We start from the raw sequence: 22,378 nt of genomic DNA, 5'->3' as shown, positions 1-22,378 counted from the left end.
GCCTCCCCTTTAGTCTCAAGGGGACCTTGGTTTGGACAATAAATTATAGTCAACATATTCATAGGCACTGGAGCTCATTGGTGGGGAGCTTCTCTCAGGATGCCCTTTTGGGGAGGAAGAAGATTGGGACAGTGTAGGAGGCCACCCAGAGGGGGCTACTCCCAGCTGTGTACAGAGGTAACAGTGCTGTGTCGTGGCCCAGCCTAGACCATGCCCAGACAGCCTCAGCTCCGTGTCTGCACACTCCAGTGTGCAGCTCAGGGCTGTCGTGAAGATCAGACAGGATTGCACGTGCAGAGCGCTTCACCCCCTCTCTTGTTCTCCTCCTTTTCGTTTTCGCTATCGTGAGACCATTACTCTTCTCACACAGGGGCTTCTCCTTCCTTTTCAGCAAACTTGCTGAGTGCCTACTGTGCCAGGTGCTGTGCTGGGCCCTCAGCATCACAGACGAGGGACACAGCCCTACTTGTCCAGGGGCTCGAGGTCCTCCTCCGCTGGCTACACGCTGCGGTAGACTCAAGGGCTTTTAAAAAATGCTGTGGCTGGGTCAAGTGCCCAGAAAGCCAGATTTAATTTGTTTGCGGTCAGAGAGCATCAGGGTTTTTGAAAGCTCCCAAAGTGGGTGATTCTAAATGAGCAGCTGAGTGGCGAGGGTTTTCTAGCAGGAGAGGACACAGCAGGTAAAAGTGAGGGTGTACAAGGACGTGGTATACTTTCATCTGCATACCTGGGGACACCTTCCTCCGTGGACCAGCTTGAGGCCCGGAGATCACCTTTCTAGATCAGCACTGTCCAATAGTGCTTTCTGTAATGGTGAGAATGTTCTAGATCAGAACCATCCAGTACAGTAGCCACCAGCCACATGGGGCTACTGAGCACCCAAAATGTGGCTAGTGTGACTGAGGATGCGAAGTTTCATTTTATTTAACTTTAATTAATTTAAATAGCCATGTGTGGCTCGTGACCGCCGTGCTAGGGAGTGCGGTCGTGGAGGAGACAGAATGCCAGGGCTCAGGCTGCTGCAGCAGATGCTCTGCCTCGTAAACCTGCCGTGAGTAAGTCTGTCCAAACTGATGGAAAGGGCCACTTTTTTGAATAGTGTGCCACATGGATGAGAAATGAGAGGGTAAGTAACATATCCTAACTGAAAACAGGGCCCTGTGCTCTGGAAGAGTGAGGTTTGTTATCTGGTTTCTGGCTGAGCCTCAGCAGACACACCGGAAATGGGGAAATCAGTGGCTGTGCTTTTTAAGAGTAGCAGCTCAAAAAAGCATTTCTTAAATAATTATGAACTTTATTTTACAAATTCAGATCATTGAAATGCAACAGAAGAACAAAGTGGCAACTAGCTCTTGTTTGAATAACTGAATTGGTTTTTCTGGAATTTACTGTAAAGTCTGCTTTAAAATAATTAAACACACAATAGCAAGAAGGTTCTAGAAACATTCAGACATGAGCTTTAACTGGGCATCAGCCAACTTCCAACATCTTTCAACAGTTGCTTCCAAGAACAATCTAAACCCCCTCTTCATACAGAGGTGTTACTCCCCTCTACTCTTGCCCGTGCATGGGGTGTCTTTGTGTCATTAATCAAAGGCGGAGTGGGTTTGCTCCCTCCTGCAGCTTCCTTGTCCTGAGTGCCATCCTGACTTCCGGGTGACATTGAGGGTCTGTTCGTGCTTTGGAAGCACCCACTAGAACAGCACCATCATGTAAGGTTGGACTTGACACTCAGGGGCCAGTGTGGGGCTGTTCCTAGAGAACACTCTGCAGAGCTCAGTGCCAAGAGCCACTGATGGGGACAGGTGGGGTCAGGGCTCCATGCTCCTAAATTTGGGCTTTGCTGAGGCCAAGCAGGTTCCAATACTCTCGGACTTTTCAGTGCCTTTAATAGACTATTTGTGAATTTGCAAGAGAGAAACACAGCCCAAATTTAGTGTTTCCCACATTTATTTGACCTGGAACTAACTTTTTGTAGAATTTTTCATGGCATACACTTTGAGAAACACTAATTAAAGGTGAGAAAATTGAAGGCAAGAGAAGTGAGGGGGCCAGCCCAGGTCTGACTCTGCCATAGGAGAGAACACAGCTGCAAACAGGCTGCAGGGGCTTTACCAGTCCCCTGTGCCCTGGCCTTCCAGAGCTGCACTCGCCAGTGGCCAGGTAGGGGTGGGCGTGTAACCTTTAGGTTTTACACCCGAGTAACAGACTGTTCCAAGGTGATTTAAGTACTGCACAGTGAGGCTTCTTCAGATTGTTTATTCCTTCCCTTACTCAGTCTGCCCCAATCTCTGTCCCCTGAAAACAAAAAAAAGAAAAACAATTTCTCCACAGCACTTAATAGTGCCTCAGGTTACATAATACATAATACATCTGTTGGTATGTCATCCGTTCTCCCCTGGAGAGCAAGCTCCTTGAGGGCAGGGCCTTCCCCGTCTGCTTGCTGCCTGTGCCCAGCCCTGTGAGAGCACCTGAGTCATTGCAGGGCACACTGGGCAGTCACTGGGTGGATGGACGGACAGATGGATGGGTGGACAGATGAGTTGCAGCAGCTTTCCTGTGCATGTTGCAGAAAGGGGCATGGGGCAGAGGTGGGTAGGGTGCCCCTGTGGGATTCTGAGTTGCAAGAAACCTTGCTGCTTCTGGGTCCTGAGGGCTCACTTGGGCACTTATCCCTTTGAAAGGGTCAAGTCCTTGAGTGAAGGTCAGAGCTTCATCTCCTACCCAGAGCAGGTGCCCAGCCTCCCCTTCTGCCTGTGGTCACCTCATCTACCTTCTCCCTTCTCTGGCTTCCTGCCCTTTCCGATCGTCATGTTTACTATTCAGAATAAATGGTTGTGCTCTCAGCCCTGTCTCAGCCCTTAGGCGGGGGGAGGCGTGTGTGTGTGTGTACTTTTTAAGATCATGGGCAAGTTATTTCAACACTGTCTGGTTCTGTTTTCTCATCTGCTAAATGGGAATAATGTAGCCTCATGGGGCTGCTGTATAAAGGGCTTAAAATAGTGCTTGCATAGATCAGGCCCCAGTCAGTGTTAGCTGTGTGCTGTGTGTGTATGAATAAGTAGACCCATTCCTAGGGATCTCACAGAACTTCATGAGCATCAATAGGTCAACTTAATGTTCAATACAGAGGCTACACACTATATATTTTGCTTAAATATGCCATCTGTAATTAGTAATTTTCTCACATTACAATTCACATTCATAAATGCTGTTTCCAAACCACACCTGCACGGGGGCAGTCATTCCAAAATAATGTGGGTGGAAAACTGACCCTGAACTGTCCACCTGGTGGGTAACAAGCTTGAGCTGTAGTGTTTACAGCTCGCAGTTAATGACAGAAAAGTGGGCGTGGCATTCGAATTTACATTTGGGACTAAAATAGTTAATACTGTTGATCTTAGTTACTGCGAATCTCAAAGCACTTTTGCACATCAGTCAGTCAGCGCAGTGCTCAGTTGTGAGGCTCTCCCGACACTGCCAGTTGTGGATTTGGGCTTAGGCAAGCAGCCACAGCTGTGTATCTGGCATGCCTCTGACCTGCGGTGTGTGTTCCAGGAATGGGCCTTGACGAAGGAGAAGTCGGTGAAGCACATGGACTTGTGCCTGACTGTGGTGGACCGGGCGCCTGGCTCACTCATAAAGCTGCAGGGCTGCCGGGAAAACGACAGCAGACAGGTATGGTTCTCAAGCCCCTGAGGCCTGTGCATCGCCGTCCTCGGCATTGATTGCGGGGTGTCCTTCCACATTTATTTGCAGTGCTGTCTGAGTGATGTTCAGCTGCCTGTTGGACTAAGGCTCTTGGTCTCCTCATTGTCCCCAGCATATTGTAGAGTTCCAAGCACGTAGTGGGCATTCAGGGAATTCCCTGTTGGGACAGATGTGAGACAACGATGTTTGTGAGAGGTGTGGTGCATGAGTGCTGCTAAGGCTGGTCTGTCCCACCAGCGCTCGGCTCTGGGCAGCTTTCCTTCTCTCACCTGTCTCCTGTGGGCTGCTTCTGCCGTGGGCTCATCTGTCCTGGGTTAGTTACATCTTTCCATAACCTCTTGATCGATCTGCTCATGTCTGGGCCTTACTCTCGAACTAGACTGAAAAGGCCATATTTTGTGCTTGTATGTTCAGCTCCCACAAATATTTGTGGGGACCTTTTCTGGATTGGGCAGCATCGTAGGGGCTCCCAACACCTACAGGTCATTGCCTCCTCACCATGGCATGTGAGCAGTGCTGGTGGTCCCTTCTTCAGAAGCCTCTTTGTCACCGCCATAACACACAGATTCTTGGACATGGGCCCTGAGAGTGTCTGGTGATGCCAGTGAGCTCCAAGAGACGGGAGGCTGGTGGCTGGTGCGTGTGTCTTAGTGCTGGGCATTATGGCCAGAACCCCATCACTTTCTGCCCCATCAGACCTCCTGTGTGTGGAGGCACAGCCCTCAGGCCCAGGAGCAGGGAGAGACAGCAATCAAGCAGTGTCCTGCGGCCCACAGCTTCTCTGTAGAACCGAAAGCACAGGGCAGGCCCAGCAGGTGGCCAGTCACACCACACTGAGAATGTGGCCCAGGTTCACATGTTCCCCTGGGGTCCACTCGGAAAGATGCCAGCCTGAAGGAGTGAAATTTCTGATTTAAAGCTTTGTTTAAAAAAGCAAAAGTTTATGACTTTATGCATGAGAAGTTAGTGAAACACTGACCTACAAATAAGGACTAGAAAAGAAAATGAGGTCTCCAATACCGTCAGTGAAGGGAGGTGTTCTCATGACTCCTCGCAGTGTGAGGACAGACCCCAGTCCTGAGAGGAGGACCTGCAGAGAGGCCTGTTTTCCTCAAGCCAGAGGTCTGATGCTGCTTATTTCTGATTATATTCTCATTCTCTTCCCCACACCACTGGATATTTTAAAGAAAAATTACATGTTTTTGTTGATTCATTAAATATTTTTCCTTTTTAAATTTACAAAACCTCTAACTGATTATCAAATGGATGAGACCTTATACACACACACAGAAACTCTCTCTCTCTCGTGTACATACTACTTTTTCCAAATAGCTCTGAGTATATTTAATATATTTTTACATTTGAAGCTGGTTCTCTCTGACATACTCTCTGGTGGCAGCTCCAAGGCATACCCTTTCTTGAGCCGTGTGGTAATGGCTAGTGTCAGACAGAAATCAACCACAAAAGGATCTTCCCATGTGCCAGCACATGGAGCACTGACTTATCTTCTTACAGTCCCTCCTTAGGAGATAGGTGGGTATAGGGAAACTGAGGCACAGAGCCCACTGGAGCCAGGAGCCTAAGTGGGCTTCCAGTCCAACAATAATTTCACAAGGGGAAGCTGAAGCCCAGAGAGTCATTGCCTCCTCTACAGTGTCACTTGGGAGGACCAAGGCCAAGACCAGGTCCCTTGCTTAGATCCCAGTTGTCAGGGAAATGCTGTAAAGGGCCGTCTTTCATCTGTCCATCCCCAGCCCCATGCTGGGTGCCCTCCTCCTTCTCTCTGTGGAACCCAGCCTGGTGTGGCAGTGGGTGCCTCCTCTGCAGGTCTCTGCTCACTGCCAGCTGGCCCCAGATGCTCTTCTGTGTTGATGGTGCAATTTCATGACTGTAATACCCCAGTGAGGAAGAGTGACTGTTAAACAAGGGAGGCCACCATCCCTTGGACCCAGACCACCTGGAATTCTGCAAGTCAGGCATCGGATGAGCCCAGGATCCGGTGGTCCCTGCTCAGCTCAAGAGGCGTTCCCCCCGGGGTGTAGTGGGGTGGGGATGTCTGTGGAGGCGTAAAGGAGTGACAAAGTGATGGCTTTAGCTGGTCTCCACACCTTTCTAAGAAACAACTAGGCATTTAATCTCTGGAGGAGTTAACTTTAGGAAGAGCTTGCTTTATTTTAAAAGTTGATAGGTGCTCCTGCGACCTCACTTCTTAGGAACCATAATGACATCCCGGAAAGGCTCATGTCATGAGATGGAAAAAGGCCTGCAAACAGTGAGCTTTTCTGGATGCGTGGCAGATATAAGTGAAGAGCTATCAGACTGCTAACCCCGAGACTTAGCCCGTGAGAGACATATGGGGACTCTTTCAGGAGCGCCTTGATGTCTCAGAAACATGTCTGCCCCACCACAGTCCTCTCAGACAAATGGGCCAAGCTGCCTTCCAGAGACAGAGCCAGGGTTTGGTTATTTTTTTTTAAGGCCCTCCATTTAGCCAATGCCTTTGACACATGACAGGCAGAGCCCCTCCAGAGAACGGAATCAGATTCCATTCATTCCACATTCTTTGTCAAGCTGATTCCTGGCCACTCAGGGTGACACATGGGTGTTGGCAGGGCATGCACACTTTACATGACAGTGGAGGAAAACAGCATGAGGAATGACTGACAGCAAAGAGGGAGCCAGAAACAAAGGAAGAGATGATGGGCAGGTAGCAATAGCCTCCCCAGTGCTCATCTGATGGCAGGGGTCTCTGTCGTCGAAAGATCCAGTTTAGTCGGCTGGCGTGAATCAGTATCCTAGGGACCTTCTGAGAACATCCTGCAGCCAGCGGTCCTTGTGTAGAAGGTCGGGTCCCAAGGCTCTGGGCTTCTGCCTGCCTTGCTCTGCCTCCTTCCCTGTCTCCTTCATCTGCCCTTTGAGAAGAGGCTCCTTAGCTAATTTTATCTTGAAGCTACACTGTCTTGCCAGTTGGAATATTTAGTTTCCAGGCACATCTGTGTGTTCGTGTTATGTGTGCATTTGCAGAGTCAGGGGGATTTCTAAGGGAGGCAAGAGTAAGAAAATTTAAGTCCACAATATGAGAGCATTTGCAAAAATACTTAGTGGGGCCACCCCCATGGCCAAGTGGTTAAGTTCGCACGTTCCCCTTTGGCGGCCCAGGGTTTTGCCGGTTCCATTCCTGGGTGTGGACGTGGCACTGCTCATCAAGCCATGCTGAGGCGGCATCCCACATGCCACAACTAGAAGGACCCACAACTAAAAATATACAACTATGTACCAGGGGGCTTTGGGGAGAGAAAGGAAAAATAAAATCTTAAAAAAAAAAAAGAAAAAACTTAGGGAAAGGAGCTTTAGTGCACACAGTGTAAAAAATTAATGAGAATCACTGACTAATAAAGGGATAGCTTTTGGGAGAAAAAGCGTGTTATGTGTTACTTTAAAGAAAAAGAAAACAGACATTAGAGATTTTTACACAGGGATAAACAGGGTAAGAGGCCCTCTGATTCCCTTCATGCTGGGTTGTGGGCTTTGTTTTCTGACTGGGCAGCTTGGAGGTGGGTGGGTTGGTTGGCTGGTCGAGTCTGGCTGGTTGGTTGGTTTGGTTTTAGTGGGGGGATGTGTGCATACTCTAAGAGGAAGATGTTATACTCTGTACTTTACAAGTGGCACGTTCAGAACTCAGCAAATATTGCTTGATTTCTACCGTGCAGAGCACTGGGGGCCTCGAGGATAGCTGAGACAAGTTGCTCACACCCTGGTGGAGAAGATAGACAATATAGAAATAGGTTCTTCAACATGATGTTCTATGCACCCAAACATCTCTTTCCCTCTCATTTGACCTGACACCGCTCATCTGATTCAGCTGCATGTGAGGCCCTAAGTGGAAGTGTTGAGGCGCCCAGACCAGGGCCTCCATGCAGGGCTGCCTTCCAACAGCCCCAGGCAGGACGGGGGCCCTCTTTGAGCTGGCTCAGCTTCCTGTGGCTCCATTCTTGGGGTGAAATATCATCAGATCAGGCCTTCTTGTGAAGGAACGCAAACTCCCTACAGCGAATTCCCTACATCAAGTCTTTGTGTGAATGTGTGAGGAGAGGCAAGTGCACTGGGGCTTGGATGAGGGCCACCCCAAGAAGGGAAGGGAATGGGGCAGGCAAGGTGGTCTCGAGCAGGGCCCAGAGAGGAGGTTTGGAGTTACAGGCTAAGGCAGAGCACACAGGTTTCTTTCCTGGGCCCTTGTACTGATGACTTATCTCGGGGCTGTTGCTATTTACCATCCTTTATGATCACCAAGAAGAAAATTGTTTGTTTCTTTTTAATGCAGCTAGAAGACCCTGAAAATGGATCTGTTCTATACCGTTTTCTTTGGGCTCCTATTATAAGGCATTCTCCTGTCTCTTGCAGAAATGGGAACAGATTGAGGGCAATTCGAAGCTGCGGCACGTGGGCAGCAATCTGTGCCTGGACAGCCGCACAGCCAAGAACGGGGGCTTGAGCGTGGAGGTGTGCAGCCCCGCCCTGTCTCAGCAGTGGAAGTTCTCGCTCAACCTGCAGCAGTAGGAGAGGCTGGAGGCCCATGCCATCCTGTCTCCTATGCCAGTGGGCCAAGTTTGATGATCACGTTCTTGATTATGTTTCTTAAACTTTCCGCGAAACTATATACCTCAGTATTCCATCATGGTCTGAAAGTCGGAGAACTTCTGCAAGGCACGGGGACTTGGCGGACAGAGGCAGCGAGGAAGATGACTACCCTCCTCCTCTCACAGGTGCAGCCAGGCCCCCTTCCCGAGGCCACCGCCGCCCCTCTTCCCTCCCAGCTTCGGCCAGTAACCCCCCAGTGACAGCATGGAGGGCAGAGAAGTGCCGAACACGTACAGGTTCGGGGGAGGGAAAGAGGAGGGATGTAGTTGCTGCATCACAGCCTGGAGAACTCTTTTGAAATCTCCGTTTTTGATCCCATCGGAATCCTGTGTGGTTTCCCCAACACCAACTCGTGTCACTTTGCAGGTTTACGTCGTATCCCTGTCCCTACTCCTCCGCTCCCAACCATCTTCCTAGCACAGACCCGTCTTCCACATGACGTACTTCCTATATTTGAATATGAACTTTTCTATGGTGGGACACTAAATATAAATATATATAAAGAAAGAATGTACGGTCAGTTCCCTATGGTTTCTGTAGGTCATCCGCATCTTGTAAATTCTCCACAAAGCAGGTCATGGCTGTGAGGAGGCAGCCCTGGAGCCCTCTGGGGCCAGCCTCTCCCAGAGGGAGAAAGTAGCCTCCTCTGCCCCCTGGAGCCTTATCAATGAGGTGGTGCTGCTGTGGCCGGTGGGGACCCTCCCATAGCTGGCCCTGGACCGCAGGCCTTGGGCCCAAGCATCTCTGTTCAGCTTCAGCTGGGAAGTCACTGCTGTGTGTTGGAATCCACTTTTCATGTCCTTGGTCCTTGTAAACCTGGATGGGTTACTTATTTTGACAAGTATTGCTTTGGGTCTTTTAAACGTTTTTTTCTCTTAGAAAAAAACACCCAATGACGTAGGAAGCTGTCACAGGCTAGCATTGGGTAATCCTGAGTGTCCTGGTGTGCTGGCAGTACTGTCAGGGTCACCTGGGCCCTGGAATCTGGCCTGCCCACCCTGTCCCTCCCAGGCCGAGGTGACTGCCCCAGGGGCTTTGGGTCAAGAATTAGGAAAGGGGGAAACCAAACACCACCTGTCCAGTGACATTGAGGATTTGGGGCAAGAAACAGGAGCCTTGTGGGTTAGGAAGCAGATGTCAGGATAAACCACAAGACATTTATGAACTAAAAATAATAAGAGGAAGAAGTGTTAGGGCATCTGCTTCAGTGCCCAGGAATGTCTCTGCAGAGCCCTCCTTGCGTTTTCAGTGTCCCCACATGCAATGACAGACATTGTCCTGATCACCACCCTCCTTCCTTGTCCACTCACCCCCTCTCACCCACCCCTCCCACACACGTGCCCAGTGTCAGTCAGGCTGGCCACAGCAGGCAGCCCACGAGCTGCCATGTCGTGGGAGCTGCATCATAACTGCACATCCTCAGGCCCCTTTGGGAGGGGCTGGGAGGGCACAGAGTGAGAAGTGGCCCTGGAAGATTCTGCTAGGTTGACACTCTGCTAACTGCCGCTCTCTTTCCTGCCTCTTTCTTCTAGGAAAGGGAACATTGTTGGTCTTTCTTCCTCCACTGCAGAAGCCCCACCTGTGTTTGCTTTAGGACAATGGGCTTCGGCCTGGAGGCGCGGCTCGGGGCCTGTCCTGTGTCTTCTCTTTTTTTGCCCCCTGGCCAGAGCAGCCAGATGTATTTTCAGGGGGCGGGGAGGCCATGGCTGGATTAACTCAGCACACTTCATCTTCAGAGGCTGATCCTGACTGCAGGTGGGCTCTTGGGATAGTCTTAGGTACCTGTGCCAGGCCGTAGGATACAGGCGAGCAGGAGCCAGGCGCTGTGCTGGTGCCCTCAGCCTGAGCACCTGGGGTCTGTCATCAGACCCTGTCACCTGTGAACTACTACTGCTGTTAGCAAAAAAATCCCATTGACGGAAAACAAATTTTGCTTCGATGTAAAACAAATTTTAATCAGGTTCTTGACGAATCCTTGGCCCACACACCGCTACCCAACCCAGAAGTCTTACCAACCTTTGTACCATCGGGACAGGTCCACCCAGTCCCTTGGGGGCAGCTCCCTGTCCCTGAGCTGGTGGGCGGTGGCCTTGGGTAGTGGGCGTCTTGGGCGTCACAGGGCTCCCTGGAGGTGACCTATGTTTACATGAGACAGTGTGCCAAAGTGACTTACTGTGGCTGCATTATTTTCAGTCATCAGGACTGTCCCACCCTCCTGCTCCCATTTTTACAGGTAAAGACTCTTTCCTACGAGCCCTTTGAGCAGAGTGTGGCCAAGTGAGTTGTCTTCTCTGTGGTGGTCTTTCTTATTCTTCATAAAAGCTAAAATGATGGTATCTGTGAGTATGTTTTGCAAATTCAAGATATAGTTTGGTAATTTTTTTTTCCAGTTGATTTTTAAAAAGAACTGCTGTACAGAGCTTGTACTTTGTCCATTTTATAGATGGAAACCATTCTTGAAATTAACTTAAATAAAGAGAAGATCCTTTATAGATAACTGCTCTGGTGGCGGCGGCCGTCATTCCTGGTCTTTATAGGACAGATGTGAGTGGTGTGTGAGGCTGTGATTATGGTCTGTCTTCTTCGGGGCCCTGCTAAATTACCATTTCTTATCACATTTTTAAAACACATTCACCTTTTACTGTTGTCCCTTTCAGTGTTTAGTCTTATTTGTAATAATAAGCGTTATCATTGGTGGAGTGTGTATGATGTCCCAGGCACCTAGCCAAGCCCTTAAATACATTCCCATTGCCTTCTCGCTGTCTCCTGTGAGATGGCCTAAGGTGCTGTATTTACAGTTGGCTGGGGAAGCCGGTGCTTGAAGCCCTTAACCAGCTCAAGGTCAGGGGCTAATCTGCTCAAGGTCATGCTGCTCCTACGTCCTCATCTGGAGTCCACCCTGGGCGCTCAGACCCAGAGCCTGCACTCCAAACCCGGGTGGGGAGAGGGTGGAGGCCAGATATTTTCACAGTTTCCAAAGTATCTAAAATCAGTATACTTATTTACCAGTTAACAAGTTACCAGTTAACTGACTCTCCAGTTCTGAGGCTGACTTCCCCCTCCTCCACCTTTGAACAGCCCCACAGGTGTGTCAAGGAAACACAACATTGACCAATTCTTCATTTAGCAATTTGGATTGAGGTTGAGGGGAGGAAAGGCTGGCCCTGGTGAGTTTTTTTTTAATGTTATGGAGGCCACATTTATGCATCTTCCTTCCTCATGATTTGAGACAACCAAAAATTTGGCTTTCCTGCCATTTGAGAAACAAACAAAGCTCTTAATGTAGTATTCATCAGAGCCCTTTAGCAATCGTTTGCGGTTCCTGCTTTCGCAATAGGGAAAAGTTTATTCAATAAGAATTTGTCAAGAAACTCTTATGTTGCCCTGACCGTCCTGAAGACCGAGGAGGAGAGGAAACACATCATATTCCAAGAAAAGAGGATAGGCAGAGTGCTCTGCAGACCGAGCGAGGCTCAGTGAGACGAGGCCCGTGGCTCGGGGCAAGCGGCGTCCCAAATGCTCAGGCGGCAGCTTGGGCCCATTCTGGAGGGAGGGGAGCTAAGGAGCTCTGGGCCAGAGCAGAGAGGATGCAATTTGCAAAATTTTTTAGAATAAAATTCTTAACCCAACTCAGCTGTTTGATTCTGCAGTATTTTTCACGTTTTTAAAAATATTCAACCAGAAAAATAAAATCTCTCATACACTCTGTGCATGGACTTACCTAAAAGAAAAAAAGAAAATGGTCTTCCTAGATGTCCTTACAAATTCCTGAGCAAATTTACCATTAATACAATGTATATGTATTTGATTTTATGTGTTATGTCTGCCTGCAAATTGTATACAGTATGTCTCCAGAAGACTTTGTACCCGTAGGTCCCAGAGGAGTAATGAGAGACTCACTCAGCAGCTCCTGTCTGAGCACCTGGGGGCCAGGCCCTGGGTGCTAGACAGGGAGACTGGAGGCTGTAGATAAGACCGTTGTGGTCCTCCCCCCGGTTACACCCAAGAGAGACTCAGACTTTGAACCAGACCTTGGACACAATTATGAGAATAAAGACTGAGTCTCAGAAAGGCGCTGACCGCCTGAAGGTGACGGAAAGAACCCATGGTGGGTCATCATCCAAGGGCCAAGATGTGAGGCCTCAGAGTGACTGATGTAGGCTCAATGAAGAACTTGCAGAAATTAACTGTCCACGTTTCTCTTGAATTGCAGAGAATTCTCTACTGGAGCATTTTCAGTTGCGAATGTCAGAAACCCCAGTTAAATGCAGTTTAAGTTCAAAGACATTTATTACCTCATGTAACAAGAAATCCAAAGGGGACAGGGTTCCAGGTCAATCCTGGGGCTTGACATCGTGAACTAATTGATTTCTGCTGGACCGCCTCCCATCTCCACCCCTCCGGCCAGGGTGCAGGAAGACACTGGTGAAAACGAAGCATGCATCCTCATGCATGTCTTTCCCCTGCCCCCCTTACGGAAGACCTGTCTTTTCCACTTACCACTCCCCCCAAACACACACACACACACAGACTTCTCAGAATTGCCCAGGTGCCTGGGCAGCCGGCCACAGTCACCTCCTAATGCTGTCGTCCTCGGTCATGGAAGTGGGTTCTGCTGGCAAGGACAGGGAGGGGGCAGCTACTTGCTGGGCGACCACAGTGCACCGCATTTGCCATTGCTGAAAGAATGCTGGAAGAGGCTGGATGGGCAGGGGCAGCCTTGAGGCCACAGGGTTCCTGCATCCTCTGAGAGGCGGCGCTCCTGCTTATGCCGTAGTCTTCGGGTGTCTGCTGGCAACTTGGGGCCTCTTCAGAGAAGGCTTTCAAATGAATAAAACATTGCATGGGATTACAGAGACGACTGCTTATACTGAGAAACAGTTATCAAAATATTTATATGTGCTTCTTAATGCATTAAATAATAAGGCCTCATATCTAATTGCTATCATAATTTCAAATAGTGCTAAGCATAAACAGCATTTTGAAAAATCAGCAATAATTAATGTGATGAAAATATCTGTTTTTTTTTATTATTATTGACAAAATTCCCAGTTTATTGGCTACATTCACTTGGAGATTCGTGAAATGACTTTTTTTTTCCCCATCGTTCTGACCCCTTAAATTTGAAGAATCTCAGTGTAGATAACATCTGTGATGTACATCTGTGATCTGGAACCATCTCTGAACTTCAGTAGGTTTGTCTTCTTGCTGCAGGACAAATGGAAAAGGCAAAATGAAGCAGGGGCAGTCCAGGAGGCTGCCCAGGCCTCAAACTGACATTGACTCTGACCTGGGCTCCAACCTTGATTCTGAGGGCAAAGTGGAAAGAGGTCCCCCCTTGATGATGGTCCTGGTGAGCCAAGCTCCCACAGACTCACAGATAGTCACTGAATTTGCATTGATATTGAGAAATAACAGCTGACAGTTGCCCTGGGCAATTGGGCGAGGCTGAGCTGAGGAACAGGTGTGGGGGAGGCACCTTGTTCTCTGAAGGCCCCCACTGGTTGAATCTATGACACTTGGGCTAAGGGGCCTGGGATTTTGCTGACCAACGTCTCTCCATGTTGGAGGGGAAGAAGATTGCCCAATGAGCAAGGAACCAAAATAAAGAAACTTAAGGACTTCCTAGAACTTAAGCACTTCTTATCTTCTTGATAAGAGAGATGGAGGCATGGCCTCATTCAGGAAACTGTCATCTCAGTCCACTTCACCTGGACTGCAGCTCCAGACACCTGGGGACACGTGCTGCCCGCCTGCTTCCGGGACGCTCATCGTGGGCCTGCCAGGATCCACAAGAAGCCTGGAGAAGCCTCAAGACAGGGCTGCAAGAGGGGCGAGCAGGATGGGAAGGTGCCGGACTTGGGGGCAGAATGTGTAAATTATTTGAACTCCACCGTTGGGTGCCATGCAGGACTGAAGTTCAGGGGTAAGGAGTAAGGCTTCAGGGGAAGGGAGTGGGCAAGTGGAAGGAGGTGCCTCGGGTCCCCAATGACACTGGGTGTGATGTGCCAGGCCCTAGAATACATGCCCCACCCTCCAAATCATCTGTACTCTACAGGCTACAAAGATGTTGTTACCCCATTTCACCATTGGGGAAACTGAGGCTCAGATCAGCTCAGCTATTTGCCCGATTTACTGGCACAGCACTGAGCTAAGCACCCATGCCGTGACCATCCTCTTCCCAGTGCAGCAGGCAATCACGGTGCAAGGGGTCAGAGAGGTTCATGAGGAGCTCGAAGGCCAGTGGAGCTGCGGTGGGACAGGAGGCGATGGAAGGAAGGCAGGCTTTTGAGAGCCAGAGGTGCAGTGCTGTGCTGCTAACAGGAAACCTGGGACTGCAGCTCCCCGGGACTGGGGGAGGAATTGAGAGGGCTCGGGATGGAGCGTGAGTGAAGGTCAGGGCCTCAGGAGTCAGGGAGATGAGGCTTCCATACTGCTTCCTGCCTCTTACCACCTGTGTTGCCTGAGGAAAGTGCTTCAACCTAGTCTGTGAAATGGGGATTTTTGTCAAGATTAGAGGTAAGACAAAAAAACAAATTCATAGACACAGAGAACAGACTGGTGGTTACCAGAGGCAGGGGTGGGGGTGGGGGAAACTGGTGAAGAGGGTCAAAAGGCACAACTTCCAGTTCTAAGTCCTGGTGCTGTAATGTGCAGCATGGTGACTACAGGTGATAACACTGCATTGCAGATTTGGAAGTTGCTAAGAGAGTGGATCTTAAAATTTCTCATCACAAAAAAATTTTTGTAACTATGATGGATGTCAACAAGACTTACGTGGTGATCATTTCACAATAGAAACCTTTATGTTGTACACCCAGAACTAATACAATGTTATATGTCAATTATACCTCAATTAAAAAAAAAAAAAGATTAGAAGCAAGATGTGAATAGCGCCTCCCTCCCAGCCCAGGCTGCCGCACCAAGAGCCCCCAGTTCTCACCGCAGGCCTGTGGGCACATGTGGGCCTACAAAGGGAAGGAGGGCCAGGATGGGGGGCCAAGGAGATTTTTGTTAGAGACACTGAGTTTTCAGCGACAACATGACTGTGTCGGGGGAAGAAAACAAAGACAAGAGTGAGAGGCATTAGGCCTCCAATCGCTCATCCTAGAGGTGGCGTCAGAAGAGGGAAGACAGACAGCAGAGAGGGAGTGTGAAGACGCAGATCCAAACACAAACTAATGTCACGGCCAGGGCGGGAGAAAACCCCTGGCAAGCAGAGTGAGCCAGCAGAATGCTGCAGGACAGACCAGGGCAACCTGCACCCAGAGCGGAAGTGAGCACAAAGGAAGAAGTTTCTGGATTGGCAACCAGGAAGTGACCCGATGAGAGCAGGGCGTGGGTGAGGAACAAGTGGCCAGGGCAGGTGAGAGGTGAGCTGGAGCTGGAGGAGGGCAGGGGACGTCTGGGAAAAATGTGTGGGCTAGGCTGAGGGTGGGACAGGCAAAGGGCCAGAGAATTCACCAGAACTTTCTGAGCCTGGGGGTCACAGTTGCCTTGAGTATGACAGCCACACCCACCACGCCCCTGCCAGGCCCCAGCCCTGCTTCCACGCTCATTGTATCCTGCATTTTATCACATAAGGGGCTCAGCAGAGGCTACCTCACCGCGGTGCATTTTCCCAGGTGTCAGGCTTAAGTCAGCAGGCCAAGTGACCATCCAGCAGGGTTTACAAAAGGAGAGAAAGGCAAGGAAGGGATGAGTGGACCCCTGACCTTGGGAGAAGCTGGCTGGACACCCCCGGCCTGCCTGCGTGCCCCTCCCTGCCACCAGCACGCAGCTGGGACTCAAGAAGTCTAAGTGCTTTTCGGTTTTAAGGGTTCCCCTCCCCATGGCTGCAGGCCACGAGACAAGGTGAGAACATGGCCAACTCTAGTCAGTGACAACAACAGCTTGAAGGGCTTGGTGGGGAGGGGCAGGACACAACTGCAGAGTGATGTCACTAAACCATGCGGGCCAGTTCTTCGGAGAAGAAAGTGAGGCTTATTATGGGCTGAATTGTGTCCCCCGCAAAGTTCATATGTTTAAGTTAGGACTTCAACATCCTAACCTCATGACCTCAGAATGTATTTGGAGACAGGGTCTTTAAAAAGGTGAGTAAATTAAAATGAGGTCATGTAGGGCCAGCCCCCATGGCCTAGAGGTTAAGTTCAGTGTGCTCTGCTTCGGCAGCCCAGGTTTCCTGGGCACAGACCTACACCACTTATCAGCAGCCATGCTGTGGCAGTGACCCACATACAAAATAGAGGAAAATTGGCAACAGATGTTAGCTCAGGGCAAACCTTCCTCAGCGAAAAAAAAAAAAAAGAAAAAGAAAATGGGGTCATATGGGTGGGCCCTAATCCAAGAGAACTGGGATCCTTATAAGAAGAGGGGATCAGGACACAAACTCAAACAGAGGGAAGACGATGTGAGGACACAGGGAGAAGAGCCATCTACACACCAAGGAGAGAGGCCTCAGGAGAAAACAATTCTGCTGATACCTTGATCTTGGACTTCTAGCCTCCAGAACTGTAAGGAAATAAATTTCCATTGATTGAGCCACGAATCTGTGGTACTTTGTTTTGGCAGCACTGACAAGCTAATGTAGACTTCGGAACCAGGAAGTGGGGTGCTGTGGTAAAAATACCTAAAAACTATGGAAGTAGCTTTAGAACTAGTTATGGGTAGAAGCTGGAAGAATTTTGAGGAGCACGTTAAAACAAGCCTTGATTGTTTTGAAGAAACCGTTGGTGGAAATATGGACAATTTTATCGAGAGCTCAGAGAGAAAAGAGTAGAACTGTAGAGCTAGCTCCTATTGTCTTAGAGAGGTACATGTATCTCCATGGACAGAAGGTTGGCAAAAATATGAACATTAAAGGTGCTTCTGGTGAGGTCCCAGATGGAAGTGAGGAACAAGTAATTGGAAATTGAAGGAAGGCATTGCTTGTTATAAAGTGGCAGTGAACTTGGCCGCATCATGTTCTAGTGTTGTGTGGAAAGTACAACTGGTAAGTGATCAGCTTAGACATATAGCTGAGGAGATTTCTAAGTAAAGTGTTGAAGGCACAGCCTGGTTTCTCTTTACAGCTTACAGTAAAATGTGAGAGGAAAGAGACAAATTGAAGAAGGAACCAGAACTTGAAGATTCGGAAAATTCTCAACCTATCCACATTGCAAAAAATGAGAAAGCATGCTCTAGAGAGCACACTAAGACTGCAGCTTTGGGTTTGTGACTTACGGATCCGATCAGCCATCTCAGCAGAAGTGAGGAATAGAAATGGGCTTATCCAGGAAAGACCTGTGAAGGACCCTCTTTTCTGATGGCTTGAATCCATCAGACTCATCTCAAGGCCCTTGAGAATTTTCTACCAGCAGAAATGCTCCCAGCTTGTACTGCAGGGGACAGAGGTGGGATGAAATGGAGGAAGGCTGTTGGAGTTCTGGGACTCGACAGAACAGGACAACAGAGCTGTCTGGCTGCAAACATGTCTTATGCTTCAGCAAAAGAAAAGAATGAACCTGAAGGCAGTTCAAGGTTGACAGGGCTGCCACTGCCACACTGGCCCAATGGCACAGGCCTGGGGGGCAAAGCTGTCTCCTCCTCTATTTCAGAGGGGTCAGAGCCTCTGCCCAGGGCCAAGGAGTGAGGGCCACTACCCTGGTGGGCCCAGAAGGCAGAGCTTGGAGCCAAAGAGGCTTATTCTTGAGCCTTAATATCAAATGGAATTTGCCCTGTTAGGTTTCAGGCTCGCTTGGGACTGTCACCCCTTTCTTCTTTCTAATGTTTCCCTTTTGGAATGAGAATGTCTATCCTATGTCTGTCCCACCACTTTATTTTGAAAGCACTTAACTAACTTGTTATCTGGTTTCATAGGTTCACAGCTTGAGAAGAATTTTATCTCAGGATGAATGTATGAGTCTCACACACGCCTGACTGAGACGATACTTAGATGAGATTTTGGACCTATAGTTAATGCTAGAATGAGTTCAGATCTTTGGGTCTGCTGGGATTGGGCAAATGTATTTTGCATGTGAGAAGGACATCAATTTGGAGGCCAGAAAGCAGAGTGTTATCGGCTGAACAGTGTCCCATGAAATTCATATGTCGAAGTGCTAATCCCCAGGACCTCAGAATGTGACTGAGTTTGGAGACAGGGCCTTTAGAGAGGTGATTACAGTTAAATGAAGTCATTAGGGTGGGCCTTCATCCAATATGACTGGTGTCCTTATAGGAAGAGGAGATTAGGACACAGACATGCACCGAGGGAAGGCCATGTGAGGACACAGGGAGAAGACGGCCATCAACAAGCTAAGGAGAGAGGCCTCATAAGGAACCAACACCTTGATCCCTACTGACACTTTGATCTCAGACTTCCAGCCTCCAAACTAACATGAAGCTGATGCCCTCATGGATCCCAAAAGCTACATGCACAGCTCAGCTTGGCCTCCTGCCAGCCCCAAGCCAGATGTCCATGGAGAGTGTGCGTGTGTGAGGACGTCCACAGGGAGGCCTCTGGCACTGGACAGGGCCCCAACAGTCACGTTCCACGATGAGCTCCCCAGCATCCTGTGCTTCCAACACTCCTAACATGTACTCAGGCATCCATTGGTGAGCACAGGTAGGCTGCTGATTGGTTAGATGAGAGCTCACATTCATTGAGTGCCTGCAGTTGGCCAGAAACTATGCTAGCTGATTTATGAATGATCTCATTCAAGCCTCACTTCCACCTTTTCCACAGGTGAGCAAAGTGGGGCATAGAAAGGTGAAGTAGTGGGGCCGACCCCATGGCTGAGTGGTTAAGTTCGTGGGCTCCTCTTCCATGGCCCAGGGATTTGCTGGTTTGGATCCTGGGTGCGGACATGGCACCGCTCATCAAGCCATGCTGAGGTGGCGTCCCACATGCCACAATCAGAAGGACCCACAACTAAAATATACAACTATGTCCTGGGGGGCTTTGGGGAGAAAAAAGCAGAAAAAAAAAAAAAAGATTGGAGAAAGGTTAAGTAGCAGTTGAGTCACATAGTATAGCCAGTAGGCAGCAGAACAGTCATTTGAACCCAGTTCTCTGACTTCAAAAGTCTGACAACTCCGACTCTGACTTTGTATGACACGTAATTCTCAAGCCTTGCTGTAGATTACAGTTCCTTTGGGAGTTGGAAAACAAAAAAGGGGTGCCCACACTAACCCAGGTCCAATGGGGCTGAGCATTGCTGTGTTGGCAAAGGTCCCCTGAGAATGACAAGTGCAGCCAGGTTGTGGACAACACCTGTGCCTCTCTGACTTCAGCACATCAGAATCACCCCAAGGGCTTGTGAAAACAGAGTCCTGGGCACCAACCCCCGAGCTGCTGCTTCAGTAGGTCTGGATGGGGCTGGAGGATTTGTATTTCTAACGAGCTCCCAAGCGATGCTGATGCTGCTGGTCCAGGGATCACACACTGTGAGGAGCAAGGCACTTGGCTCAGGCCGTGACCCAGCCGACAGCCCTTGTTAGACAACTGGAAGTCCCCAGTCTTCTTAATTTAAAAAGGCTGCTGCTGAGTCACAGGGTGGCCTTGAGAAGCAGTAGAAGGTGGTGTTCATATTGTGGGTTCTGGACTACTGCCTGGCCAGCTGCCAGGGGCCGAAATTTGGATTCAGTGTCTGATCTTGGGTGAGTATTTTAACCTCTCTGTGCTGTTTTCTCATCGGTAAAATTGGGGATGTGCTATTAGCAATGTTAGAGAAGCAGGGAGTGTGGTTCTGCTTTTCCTCTACTCCGAGCTGCTTCACCAGAAAACCATTTCCCTGTCTGCTGCTCAGAGGGATTTAATATCATGGATCTGCACATCGTGATTTCAGTTTGGCATCCTTGAGTGCCTCTGAGTGACAGAACTTATCTTAAAAACCAAAGAAGGTGATAAAATGATTCAGGGCTGCATAAAGCATTCAAATATGGTCAGGGAGAGCTTCATGGGGCGGAAGAATCAGGCCTTGCGCTGAGTAGTTACCCAGAAAATCAGGTCCCCAGGGCCGCTGAGCTCCAGGCTGAGGCCGGTCAGCCCCTCTCTGAACTTTGGGGAAAGGTCTGTATGTAACACACCTGAACACATACCTCTAGCCAGCTCTGTTCTTTTTCTCCTGGATCAGGGATTTGGGTGATAAATAAAATGATATAGACTGGCCCAACTTCCACCACCTCCCTGGAAGGGAAAGGAAATAGAACTGAGAAATGTGTTTAAGAAGGCATTTTCGTACCAATTCTTCCCTTTGATCTACACTGATAGCTTAATCAGTTTGTATCAGTTCCTTGAGGAAACGCACAGGCTTCGGGCTGGTTCTCTGGGTGATTTAGACACCGGTCCTCTTTCTGGGTGGCTGCTCTCTGCTCTTAACCCTGGGAGGCAGCTCTGCAGCCAGCACCCCCCACACTGTCCCTTTATTGTAATAAAGGCCTGTGCTTTATTCCTGTGTTCTCAGACGCAAGGAGCAAGTGAGGAAGGGGAGAAAATGGTTCCTGAGGCCCCAGCCATGTTCTACAGACCCCTCCCTCCAGGAAACACCCACCGTGTCCCTGCCTTGCCAGGATCCTAAGAGGGCCCATGGCTCCGGAGGGGTCGGGGCTGGGGGGCTGAGTTGCCAGAGTGATAAAACGCTCGTCTGTTAAAAGTCTCTTTTCATAATGATAGCTTTGGGGAAAGAGCTGCTCTAGCCAGCAGCCTGAGTCTCACACACCCGCCCTGAATTTCATTGGCTGCCTCACTCTCTCTCTCTATGAAAACCCAGACTTCTCCCTCCCAAACACAGTGCTTTCACTGCTGTGTCATTTTACCCAAGTTAGCCCAAGAGGCAGAAAATCCACATCATGAGGGACTTCTCCACATTTAGAGAATTATGGCATTCCAATTATGGCAGGGAGGGTCTCTGACATGTCAAACCATTGAAGCAAGGATCAGATGGACACAGCCTGCATTTCAGTGGCCAGGGTCCAAAGCCAGCTCTTACGTGGAGAGGTTGCCTGGGTGATGGAATTGAGAGATTTCCAAAGGCTCCCCTCTCCAAACTGTAGCCATCTGTCAGTCTGTCACTTCACCTGCAGTATTATCATTAAAATCAGCCATCCCTTGATGGACATAAGTGTATTCCAGAAGAGAGAACCACACTGCTTCTTAACTTGACTCATCCACAACTAACTAGCCCCAAGGTGTCCTGATAACCAGATGACAGCCAGAGTGGGCAGAGACCTGCAAGAAAGCCAAACCCACCCATCGACCTAAAGATGCGGCACTGGGGTCCCAAGAGATGACACCTGTGCTCCCGACGCCCGGCCCAGGGCTCTTTCTCTTGTGTCACACTGTCATTGTGGAAATGAAGAGGCTCTACTTTGAGTAAGCCTGTAAATGCTTTTGCCTAAGATATTTTGTATGCATTTCCCTTAGGAAAACATGGACTCTCACTGCACACAAGGTTAACCCAAAAGCCACTGGGTATCCAGACTAGTGGGCTCCCAGCCCTGGCAGGCTCTGAGGATGCAGATCAGTCTTGAGGAGGATGGGTTGGTAAGTAGGGGGCACCCAGAAGAGGTTTGGGGTGGGGGGGGGGGGTGGTATGAGCAGCGTGAAGTCACCTGGAGAGAGCAGGAGCCCTAGGAAGGGCCCTTCTCACACCCGGGACTCCAGCCCATTAGCCTCCTCAGCCTGAGGGCAGCCTGGTGGGAAGGAGATGAAGCTGTGATTCCAGGGAGATCCCATTACTCCCAGGAACTTCCCCATCCCAAGGCCACTTCCCAACCTGCCTCCTTCCTCCTTTCACAGGGACTTAGCTGGCTTCCTAAAGTACATACATGTCTGGGTCTTTCCAAAGCACCATTTGTGGGAAGACATTATGGAAAGGGCCAAGCAAGAGGCTGTGGGCAGGGACTTCGTTCATGTAGGAATCTGTGGGGTCTCCTCATGGGAAAGTCCACTCTTTTGAGGGGACAGGGAGATGGAAGAGCTCAGACTTGGTGGCCTGACAGGGCTGGGAGCCCATCTCAGCTGTCACTTCCCTGTGTGAAGTGATTTGCC

General features: G+C 49.5%; 2 protein-coding genes across 10 annotated transcripts in view; one reads left to right on the top strand and one right to left on the bottom strand.

Moving 5' to 3' along the window:
• GALNT2 (polypeptide N-acetylgalactosaminyltransferase 2) overlaps positions 1-10,846 on the top strand; it is a 198,468-nt gene extending 187,622 nt beyond the window's left edge. For all 8 annotated transcript variants that reach the window (XM_070613781.1, XM_070613811.1, XM_070613768.1 and 5 more), the window contains 2 exons: positions 3,559-3,678; positions 8,113-10,846. In XM_070613781.1, the coding sequence (XP_070469882.1) occupies positions 3,559-3,678; positions 8,113-8,268 (276 nt within the window). In that variant the 3' untranslated portion in view covers positions 8,269-10,846. The remainder of the gene's footprint in view (positions 1-3,558; positions 3,679-8,112) is intronic.
• A 1,774-nt stretch (positions 10,847-12,620) lies between these two features.
• The window catches only part of PGBD5 (piggyBac transposable element derived 5), a 144,828-nt gene continuing 135,070 nt past the window's right edge, over positions 12,621-22,378 (bottom strand). The window contains exons 8-9 of one of the 2 annotated variants that reach the window (XR_011538514.1): positions 20,428-20,515; positions 12,621-13,557 (exon numbers count right to left, since the gene is read on the bottom strand). The gene's annotated coding sequence lies outside the window, so the exon portion shown is untranslated. The remainder of the gene's footprint in view (positions 13,558-20,427; positions 20,516-22,378) is intronic. The other variant, XR_011538517.1, reaches the window with a different exon arrangement.

This window comes from Equus przewalskii, chromosome 1, assembly GCF_037783145.1.
Source record: "Equus przewalskii isolate Varuska chromosome 1, EquPr2, whole genome shotgun sequence".
Taxonomy (NCBI): Eukaryota; Metazoa; Chordata; class Mammalia; order Perissodactyla; family Equidae; genus Equus; species Equus przewalskii.
Note: the sequence above shows the minus strand (reverse complement) of the source record. Positions and strands in the feature narration are given on the sequence as shown.